The following is an 11,572-nucleotide window of genomic DNA, read 5'->3' on the forward strand; positions in this document are numbered from 1 at the left end:
GGATTTCCCAAGCATCTTTTGCTAGACCTTGAGTCTGAGGTTTCACAGTTGGACATACAGTGGTTAACTTGTGGCATAAACCATCAGCATGTTCTAGATCAATGAATAAACTACATTGTAAAATCAATTACAAAAATTAAGGTGCATATAGTGTATCAATGTTTTAATAAGTTTAAACTGTAGAAAAATAAAAACAGAAGTCCTTTCAAGTTTTACTCTAAAAACACAAAACAAAAAGGGAGTTCTCCGTAAGAGGCAAAACATGAAGTATACACAAGTGAAACATTTTGTGAAATATATTTTTAAGTTATTATTATTATTTTGAGACAGAGTTTTGCTCTTGTTGCCCAGGCTGGAGTGCAATGGCATGATCTCTGCTCACTGCAACCTCTGCCTCCTGGGTTCAAGTGATTCTCCTGCTTCAGCCTCCAGAGTAGCTGGAATTACATGCATGAGCCACACCCAGCTAATTTTGTATTTTTAGAGATACAATGGGGTTTCTCCACATTACGCTGGTCTCGAACTCCTGACCTCAAATACTGTCTCAGCCTTCCAAAGTGCTGGGATTACGGGTGTGAGCAATCACACCCAGCCTTAATTATTATTTACTAAATGCTTAGTATGCTCTAGTATTGTGCTAAATTAGCACTTTACAAATATCTCATATAAATATAGCTTTGAAAACCTAGGCAACTTTTCCCCCAAGGTCCTGAAGTTAGTAAGTGGTAGAGATGGGATTCAAATCCAGGTTTGTCTGCTTCCAAAGTTCTGCCTTTGTACACGGGCTTTATTAATTCTCAAAGAGAATGCTATCATTAAATGTTACCTCTAATAGCCACTAATTTGTAAGAGGCATACCAAAAATCGAGAAAAAAGTTTAGGAGACTGTTTTTTTTGAGATGGAGTCTCGCTCTGTCACCCAGGCAGGAGTGCAGTGGTGTCATCTCAGCTCATTGCAACCTTCACCTCCCAGGTTCAAGCGATTCTTCTGTCTTAGCCTCTGGAGTAGCTGGGACTACAGGCATATACCATCACGCCTGGCTAAATTTTTTGTATTCTTAGTAAAGACAGGGTTTTGTCATCTTGCCCAGGGTGGTCTTTAACTCCTGACCTCAACTGATGTACCTGCTTTGGCTTCCCAAAGTGGTGGGATTACAGGTGTGAGCCATCGTGCCTGGCTTATTTTTAATTTTTTTATTTTTTTAAAGAGATGCAGTCTCGCTATGTTTCCCAGGCTGTTCTTGAACTCCTGGCCTCAAGTGACCCTCCTCCATCAGTAGCTTGGATTAAGGGCACAAGCCACCATGCCTAGCAGGGGACCGATTTTTTAAATAAGGGAGACACAAAGTCAGGGAACCCTACATTCATAACTACTTGACTTGTGAATTCTGCTCATGCAATCTTTCTTATTGTAAATGAAACATACTCCCTGCTATTCTCACTAAATAACCACATAAATTCACATTCTAACAAAGGCAATTACAAGTGATGCCACTGCTTGGTAACATGCTTGATCAATGTCAAGACTGCTGGTTGACTTGATAGACTCAGTTGGCAGCTAGCTGTCATTCAAGAAATTACCATGGAAACATACCCTCTCCTAATATTAATCATGTGAAGACTTACAGGTGCATTCATATGCCAAGTTGGTAATGAAAAATTTTGAGACAGAAGATTCTAATATTAAATACCTTCAGAGGTCCTTGAAAGACAAAGATGTCTATAATTGCTATTGGTTAATTTTCTAGGATAAGAAAAATACATCATCAGACCAAATTTCATTGGATTTATACTTTAGGAAGCCTTATAGGATCCAGCCCATGCAGAGAAAGGTCATCCTTCTGATATAGTTTTTTCTGTTAAATGCTTAGTTTTACTTACTAAGTATCCATAAATATTTGCTTTTATGTTTATTTTCACAATGTATATGTGGCGAAATGAACGTCAATGTAAATACTATGCCAGCAAGATATGAGGACTCAAATGATGACAGTCTAATTTTAGCATATTATCTGAGGAGCACAATGCAAGTACTATTACCTATTCCTCCTTTTAAAACTAGAATACACCAGACATTTATTGGGGATGTATTATGTGTAAATAAGTGTGTTAAATCTTAAGAGAAATGAGGATATGGATTTTGTTCTCATAAATTAGAATGTGAGAAAATAATTTTTACCTTTGAAATATTCACATACCTGTGTAGTGTTTTACCAATTTCTGCAGAGTATCAAATTGTGCTCTGGTTGTGATATAGTAGCCACCATTGTCAAGTTTCCTAATTTTGTAGTGCTTCACATTGTCACCCCTTACCTCATCCCAATCACGAATAGAGAGGGAATAAGCACCTGGGTGGAAAATAAATATTTTCATTATCTCTTTCTCAAAATACTGTCCCAAGAAATTTTATACTTACACTAGTATAACAATATTCATACCTTTAGTAGTTTCACTCTCTCTTACTAAGAAAATACCTCGTTGATTTCCAGGATTCAGGAGTAATCTTTCAGCATCTTTTCTCCCCATTTTGCCAAAATACCATCTGGAAAAAAATTGTGTTTTGAATTGAAAAGTATGAGGTTCAGAAAAATTATACACAAGTGTCAGTAAGAATGGAGTGGGATAGGTTTGGATGACAAAGAATAGCTAGAGAACACAGCTCAAAATATAGCAAAATGGAAGAGTTTTATTAAATAGTAATATCATAAATATTACTGATAGCGTATACTCTTATAGTATTTCCATCTATTAACTACTCAATGTGTCTCTTAAAACTCCACCTGTCACAGGAACAGTAAATGGAGAAGGAAAGACAGCAAAATAACAGATCCTTTTTGCCAGAGACAAATGGAAATATTAAGACTACGATAGGAAGAACAGAAGTGGTTCCCTGGTAACAGCGTATTCATCTGTATTCAGTAAGATATAAGCATATCATACCCAAATTATTAGTAACTCGAAATGTGTGTGGGTTTAATTTATAAGTTTTGTGGGGGAAAAAAAAAAAGACAGTGTCACCGGGCGTGGTGGCTCACACATGTAATCCCAGCACTTAGGGAAGCCGATGTGGGTGGATCTCCTGAGGTCAGGAAATGGAGACCATCCTGGCCAAAATGGTGAAGTCCCATCTTTACTAAAAATACAAAAATTAGCTGGGCATGGTGGCACAAGCCTGCAATTCCAGCTGCTCGGGAGGTTGAGGCAGGAAAATTGCTTGAACCAGGGAGTCAGAGGTTGCAGTGAGCCAAGACTGCGCCACTGCACTCCAGCCTGGCAACACAGCAAAACTCCATCTTAAAAAACAAACACTGTCTGCTGTGTGCTGTGCAAGACCTCACAGAATACTGGAGAAGAAAGACAAAAGAACGAAACAGAAAGCAAGAAGCACCAAAGAAGAACAAAGAGTTACTGAGACACATTACATATCATTAATAAAAGCAAACAAACGTTGATAGAGCACCTATCATTGCAAGGTCCTGTGTTATGTGTTGTAATATGAAAATAAACTAGTGTTTATGAATCCCAGATAAACTGGTTTGACCTATAAGTAGTACATCACTGAGGGAGAATTTTGACTTTTTAAAAGTTGAAAAACAGGACACAAAACTCCCATGCACCCTACATAAACCCTACAACTAGGTTCCCCAATGGTTAACATTTCGCTTTGTCATTCTCTCTCTCTCTCTCTCTCTCTCTCTATAAATATATATGTGTGTGTGTGCATGTATATATATGCTTTTTTTTTCTGAATGAATTCTAAGTTGCAAACATGCTGAATTATTACCTCAAATACTTCAGTGTGCACTTCCTAAAAGAGAAGTATACTTTCCTACATATCTACAATGCAAGCGCCTAACTCAAGAAGTTAACAGTCGTACAAAACTAACCGAAGGTAATTATTTTTCCATGGGTATATTACTTTCGCAATCATAAAATGGTATTAAATCTCTGAAATAGGAATGTAAGTCTTTGTACCGGGTGCAGTGTCTCATGCCTGTAATCTCAGCACTCTGGGAGGCTGAGGCGGGTGGATCACCTGAGGTCAGGAGTTCAAGACCACCCTTGGCAACAGGCAAAACCCCGTCTCTACTAAAGATATAAAAACTAAGGCTGGGCGAGGTGGCTCAACCTGTAATCCCAGCACTTTGGGAGGCCGAGGCGGGCGGATCACGAGGTCAGGAGTTCAAGACCAGCCTGGCCAAGATGGTGAAACCCTGCCTCTCCTAAAAATACAAAAATTAGCTGGGCATGGTGGCAGGCACCTGTAATCCCAGCTACTCGAGAGGCTGAGGCAGGAGAATCGCTTGAATGCCTGGGGGTGGAGGTTGCAAAGGGCCGAGACCACACGCCACTGAACTCCAGCCTGGGCAACAAAATGAGACTCTGTCTCAAACAAACAAACAAACAAAAAAGATGTAAAAATTAACTGGGCATGGTGGCACATGCCTGTAGTCCCAGCTATTTGGGAGGCTGAGGCAGGAAAACTGCTTGAGCCCGGGAGGCAGAGGTTGCAGTGAGTTGACATCGCACCACTGCACTCCAGCCTGGGTGATAGAGCCAAGACCCTGTTTCAAAAAAAAAAAAAAAAATGTTAAGTCTTTGTGTCATATGTATGGTATGCATATAGACACCAATATACCCATCCCTACCAACACACCCCCGTACATAAACTGTAAGTTAACAAATAAGTCAAGGCAGGGAATGGGGTTAATCTGAAAATTTTTGAAGTGAGACAGTCTGAAAAATATGCAAAAGGTTTATAGGTACATATTTCTTTTTTTTTTGCTTTATCTGCCATCTAAATTCCAAGGTATATATTTCTTAAGTGAAAACATAAAGGAGAGAGACTCTGCATAAAGAAATATGATTGATGCAGATTCTTTTGTGATTCTACTCTAAGTGAATACTATGACTTTAGTTATTAATTTTTAAGTAACATCTATTAATATGATACATTAGCTGTATTAAGCCTGGTATGTAATTCTGTGTGTGTAAAGTTGTGGCTAAGTAGAATGTGCATTAAAATATTTTTAAAATCAAAATAATTAATAAAATATGAAGTAGTGCCATACTCTTCTGCCTGAATGGAATCTGCAGGCGCTACATAATTGCTTGGGATATAACCATTCTTTCCTGTAGCGATTGATCTTGCTTCCCACCAGTCTCCTTCCCTGCAACACACAAAACAGCAATCACAGCAAGGTACACTATTGCCCAAAGTACAATATACTGCAGTGCTATCTTGTATCTGAAGTAAACAAACGGTATTACTTTCATTTTTTATTTATGCGTTTATTGGATAAAGGATTAAACTCAAAGAATTATACTAAAAAATAGGTTACGTGAATTAAAGGAAGCATAATTGCATACTTCTGCTCCAAATAAAACCCAAAAACCCTACAAACTTTTAGTTACAAGATCTCTTTAACATAATTCTTTCAACCTTAGACAGACTATAGTGAATAAAACAATTTGGGAGATAAATCTTTCAAATTACTCAGTTTTGATTGTTTTCTTTATTATTTTTTATACTTTAAGATGTAATTTGCAGGCCATAAAATTCCCCCACCTAAGATGTACAATTCACTAGTTTTTAATATATTCACAGAGTTGTACAACCATTACTACAGTCAATTTTAGAACATTTTCATCACTCCAAAAAGAAACCCTGTACCCATTAGCAGTCATTCCCCACCCCCAACTCCCTCCAACCACTGTCAATCACTAACATGCTGTCTCTATGGATATGCCCACTGCATACACTTCATATAAATGGAAATATGTACATTTATGTGGTCTTCTATAACTGACTTCTTTTACTTGACATTTTTTAAAAAGGTTCATCTAGGTATATGCACGTATCAGTAGTTCATTCTTTATTGCCAAATGCTTTTCTTTTTACGGTACACAAAATTGGAATATTGTTTTTTACTCATTTTAGGAGAAAAATTGAAATGCTCTAACATTCCTGTAGCCAAACAACAATGAGCAACAAAGTTAAACACTGAATTTCTGGGCCAGGCACGGTGGCTTGTGCCTGTCGTTCCTGCATTTTGGAAGGCTGAGGTGGGCAGATCACCTTAGGTCAGGAGTCTAAGACCAGCCTGGTCAACAAGGTGAAACCCAGTCTCTACTAAAAATACTAAAAGTAGCCAAACATGGTGGTGCACGCCTATAGTCCCAGCTACTCAGGCGGATGAGGCCAAACAATCACTTGAACCTGAGAGGTAGAAGTTGCAGTGAGCCAAGATCACACCACTGCACTCCAGCTTGGGCGACAGAGTGAGACTCCTTCTAAAAACAAAACAAAACAAAACAAAGAAACAAAAAACTGAATTTCTGTCCCGGTGTGGTGGCTCATGCCTGTAATCTCAGCACTTTGAGAGGCCGAGGTGGGTGGATCACCTGAGGTCAGGAGTCCATGACCAGCCTGGCCAACATGGTGAAACCCTGTTTCTACTAAAAATACAAAAATTAGCTGAGCGTGGTGGCACATGCCTGTAATCCCAGTTACTCAGGAGACTGAAGTAGGAGAATAACTTGAACCCAGGAGGCGGAGTTTACAGTCAGCCAAGATCACGCCACTGCACTCCAGCCTGGGTGACAAGAGCAAAACTCTATTTCAAAAAAACCAAGAAACAAAAAACTGAATTTCTAGAGTGACGCATATTTATAAAAATGTTATCTAGAAATATTCCAGTAAGACTAAAATTAAATTATAATTCAGAACATGATAACTACATGTGGTTTATAATATATAAGCCCTCACTTTTCAAAATTAATATGAAAAGACCAAATATTATCAGTCTTTACATAGGAAGATAGATATGGGATTTGTTAGTAAAGATTAAATACATGTTTTGCTTCACCAGAGATTAAAAATATAATGTCTAAATTAAAATGTTATAAATGCCTGAGGTAAATGTGCTCTCTAGAAAATGAATGAAAAATCCCTCAGTAATTCAAATATTTAGAAAATCATACACTTGGTTTGTGGTTCCTCCTATCTACTAAGCACTTTCAGATATACAAACTGAAAACCTTGTATTTGATCCTGCTAAGCATTCATCGATTCATTCTAACATTTACTGAATACCTACTAAGTGACAGAATTTAGAACAGAATGTGCTGGAAACAAAAGTAAAAAGACTGCCCTTGACTTCAAGGAATTCATAGTCCAGAGCTGGGTTTTGCAACTTCAGCTCTATTGACTCCTTAGGCTTGATCATTCTTTGTTGTGGAAGGCTGTTGTGTGTATTTTAAGATGTTTACCAACATCCCTGAACTCTACCCACTAGAAGACAGTGGCAGCACCCCAACTGTGACAACCAAAAATGTCTCTGGATATTGCCAAATGTCCCCTGGGTGATTCTGCCCCAGGCTGAGAACCACTGGTCTAAAAAAATGACAAGCAAGTGATAAACTATAATTCAAAATGTGATGAGATCTATGACTGAAGTTTGCACAGGGTCCTACGTAAACACCTAAGGGAGATACTTAATCCAGCAGGGGATAGGGACTGGGCCAGGCATGAGGGGAAGAATGTAAGGAAAGGCATCCTTGATAAGAGACATATAAACTATATTTTGAAGGGTGAGTAGGATTAGCTAAATAAAGGAAAGAAATGGAAAGATGAGAAATAACATTCCAGAAAAAAAGAAACGTATGTGTGAAAGCATGAGAGTATGAGAAACTCCAGGATACTCAGAAAACTGCAAGTAATTCAGTATGACTGGTAGTAGAGTTAAAAGGGGGGAAAGGCACACAGCAAATTCTCAGTGAATGATGCCTCTTATCATTGCTTTCCTTTTACATTGATGGCAAGTGGTAGGTACTGAATGATTTTAAAGTAGAAGGATATGATCACATTTTATGTTCTGGAACAATAACTGGTAGCAGATGGGAACAAGGATGGAAGAAAACATGACTGGAAACAAAGAGACCATAAATTTATATTTTGAGAAGTTACAAAGTGGTTATTATGCTTGCTAATTTCTATTTTCTACAACAAGCATCAAATTTTCTACAGTGTACCTCTAGACATCAAGCATCAAATTTTCTACAGTATACTTCTAGACAAAAAACTCTAACAGTCACCTAAGGAAAAAGAAATAACTTAATTTCATCAACTGGAAAGTACATGGGTTCCTTACCCGAATGAGATAAGAACTGAATTGAACCAAAAAAAAAAAAAAAAAAAAAAAAAAAAAAAAAAAAAAAAAAAAAAAAAAAAAAAAAAAAAAAAAAAAAAAAAAAAAAAAAAAAAAGGAAAAGAATGAGATAAGATCTTTAAGCCATCTGGTACTTAGAAAAATAGGAGCGTCAAATTCTCTTCATAAAGTTTTTTAAAAAACTATATACTCACATATACCTGCCTCAATAACTCTTCATTCTTAAATCTCTACTGTTTATGGCAGAACCATAGCAGCGCAAATTGTAGAAGTAGTAACTTTGGGCTACAGCAGCAGTGTTACAAAATACATCTAAAGCAGCCAATGCATCGTTAAACCCAGTGGGAAGCCCATGCCCTGCCTCTCATCTCTGGATCAACTAGCTCAGGGGTTTCAGTGCAAAGAACAGCTTTCTCTCAGTATTTCTCTCACAAAATTGTCACAACACTTACGTATTGTTAATTATTTGAAATCTTTCACCCTTCTTAAATGAAAGGTCTTCTGTAGTTCTAGCTTCATAATCATATAAGGCCACAAATATAGTAACACCACCTATCAGAGGGAAAAAAGATCAAGGTAAATAATGCAGCTAAGTTAACAAAACAGAAAGAATGAACTATTGCCAGAAAAAAAAAAAAAGTTAGGGATAGTTTTTTCCATAGTCTTCAGAAACTATTTTTAGAAGTTAGAGCTACTGAAGAATTTTAAAGCAGAGAAACATGACCATATTTTATGTTCTGGAACAGTAACTCACTAACTGGTAGCAATAACTAGTCTTAAATTCTCTGAAGACCTTCCATGAAACTGCTGTATTTTTTTTTTTTTCTTTTTTTAAGAGACGGGGTTTCACCATGTTGGTCAGGCTGGTTTCAAACTCCTGACGTTGTGATCCACCTGCCTTGGTCTCCCAAAGTGCTGGGATTACAGGTGTGAGTCACCACGCCCGGCCTGAAACTGCTGTATTCTACAAATTATAAAAACTCTGCAGACTTGGAAAAACAAGTTTTAAAATTTTGTTTCATTTTGAAACAAAGTCTCACTCTGTCCCCCAGGCTGGAGTGCAGTGGTGTGATCTCACTGTAACCTGCCTCCTGGGTTCAAGCGAGCGATTCTCCTGCCTCAGCCTCCCAAGTATCTGGGATTACAGCCATGTGCTGCCACATCTAGTTAATTTTTTCTGTTTTTAGTAGACACAGGGTTTCACTGGGTTAGCCAGGCTAGCCTTCAACTCCTGGCCACAAGTGATTCACCCACCTTGGCCTCCCAAAGTGCTGGGAGACGTGAGTCACAGTGCCCAGCTAACAAATTTAATTTTGCCTCATGGTTAGCAACATCTCTGGCTTGGAAATGTAGTCAAATTTCAAATCAATTCTTTGATAGAAAAAGCACCGAAGAGCAATATAAACTAGTGGGAAGCTGTTCTTCAATTCGTATAAACAATGAATGAACAACTGCATCTAATCATTAACAGTAATAACTAAGGTTTTCGTAAAATTATTACATATTTAACTCAAAAATAAAGTCACGTTTTGTCTTAAAAGTTAAATGGTTTCAGACAGTGACAGTAGCTTACACCTGTAATCTCAGAACTCTGGGAGGCCAAGGCGGGTGAATCACTTGAGGCCAGGAGTTAGAGACCAGCCTGGCAAACATGGTGAAAACCATCTCTACTAAAAATACAATAATTAGCTGGGCATGGTGGCACACACCTGTAATCCCAGCTACTCAAGAGGCTGAGGCAAGAGAATCACTTGAAACCCAGAGGTGGAGGTTGCTGTGAGCTGAGACTGCGCTACTGCACTCCAGCCTGGACAACACAGTGAGACTGTGTCTCAAAAAATATATAAAATAAAATAACGTAAAATAAATGGTATGGCTGATATGAATTATAAAGTATAAATTCAAAAAATAAACTCATATTTAGCATTATGTGCAGATGCTTAAAAAGATTTGCATACTGAACACTTATTTGCAAACTAAATAAATAATAGAACAGATGTATACAACATGCATGACATTCAATGTTAACATTATTCAAGGCAGGTATTCTGGTTAAAAACTCCATTAATATATTAACATTCTTTTAAAAATTATATATATTTATTGTATACAACATGATGCTTTGAAATATGTACACACCGTGGAGTGGCTAAGTCAAGCTAATTAACATACGCATTCCATCACATATCATTTTTGTGATGAGTACAATTAAAAATTTGTTAGCTATTTTCAAGAATACAATACATTGTTATTAACTGTGTTCTACAATAGATCTCTTGAACTTACTCCTCCTATCTAAATTTTGTATCCTTTGGCCAAGATATTCTTGAGTATGCATATACTCTATATAATCCCACTGACTTGTCAGATCAATTTTTTTTTTTTTGAGACAGAGTCTCTCTCTCTCTGTTGCCCAAGCTGGAGTGCAGTGGCACGATCTTGGTTCACTGTAACCTCTACCTCCTGGGTTCAAGTGATTCTCCTGCCTCAGCCTCCTGAGTAGCTGGGATTACAGGCGTGCACCTCCACGCCTGGCTAATTTTTGTAGAGATGGGTTTCACCATGTTGGCCAGACTGGTCTCAAACTCCTGACCTCAAGTGATCTGCACCTGGCCTATATCTTTACTTGAATGTCTAATAAGCATTTAAAATTTATTACAAAACAAAGCTCTTGATTTTTCTCCTCTAACCTATATTTATTTACCCAAGTCTTTCCTATCTAAGTAAATGGCCCTACTATCTAATCAGGTATTCAAACCAAGTCCATTACTAGTGCTATCGGTTTTACTTCTAAAACACTTATCATTTACTTTCCATTTCCACTGCTGCTGCCCTAACCCAAGTCCTTGTCATCTCTCACTGGGGCTGGGGGAACTACTTGAGAGTGCTAGTCTCCTCATCTGCTTCTGTACTGCTTCTCTACCATCCATTCTCCACACAGCCGTCAGTCTTTCTCAAAAGAAAATTCAATCATGCAAATCCTTTACTTCATCTCTTCAGTAGTTTCTTCCTAGCTTTGAATAAAACCTAAACTCCCTACCAGAGTCTATGAGGTCTTGAGTAATTGTGATCTCCTAACTCTTCAATCCCATATAATACAATTATCCCCTCTGTTTACACTGTCTCCACACTAAAACTCAAAACTTCCTAGTCTCCCTGTATCTCCTAAATTTTGCATTTGTTATTCCCACTCTCTAGAAAACTGTTTCCCAGAATTGCACATAGATAGGTCATTCTCACTAATCTAATCTCTGCTTAAGGCCAAGGGTGGTGGCTTAAGCATATAATCCCAGCACTTTGGGAGGCCAAGGCTGGCAAATCACCTTAGTCAAGAGTTCAAGACCAGCCTGGCCAATATGGTGAAACCCCGTCTCAAGTACAAAATACAAAAATTAGCTGGG

The 11,572-nt window shown here is 37.9% G+C and overlaps 1 protein-coding gene across 1 annotated transcript in view; it reads right to left on the reverse strand.

Moving 5' to 3' along the window:
- The window catches only part of YES1 (YES proto-oncogene 1, Src family tyrosine kinase), a 102,767-nt gene that overhangs the window by 26,875 nt on the left and 64,320 nt on the right, over nucleotides 1-11,572 (reverse strand). Inside the window, exons 3-7 of the mRNA XM_037728234.1 lie at nucleotides 8,624-8,723; nucleotides 5,073-5,171; nucleotides 2,439-2,542; nucleotides 2,199-2,348; nucleotides 8-93 (exon numbers count right to left, since the gene is read on the reverse strand). Coding sequence (XP_037584162.1) covers nucleotides 8-93; nucleotides 2,199-2,348; nucleotides 2,439-2,542; nucleotides 5,073-5,171; nucleotides 8,624-8,723 — 539 coding nt within the window. The remainder of the gene's footprint in view (nucleotides 1-7; nucleotides 94-2,198; nucleotides 2,349-2,438; nucleotides 2,543-5,072; nucleotides 5,172-8,623; nucleotides 8,724-11,572) is intronic.

Source organism: Cebus imitator, unplaced genomic scaffold, assembly GCF_001604975.1.
Source record: "Cebus imitator isolate Cc_AM_T3 unplaced genomic scaffold, Cebus_imitator-1.0 Scaffold12, whole genome shotgun sequence".
Taxonomy (NCBI): Eukaryota; Metazoa; Chordata; class Mammalia; order Primates; family Cebidae; genus Cebus; species Cebus imitator.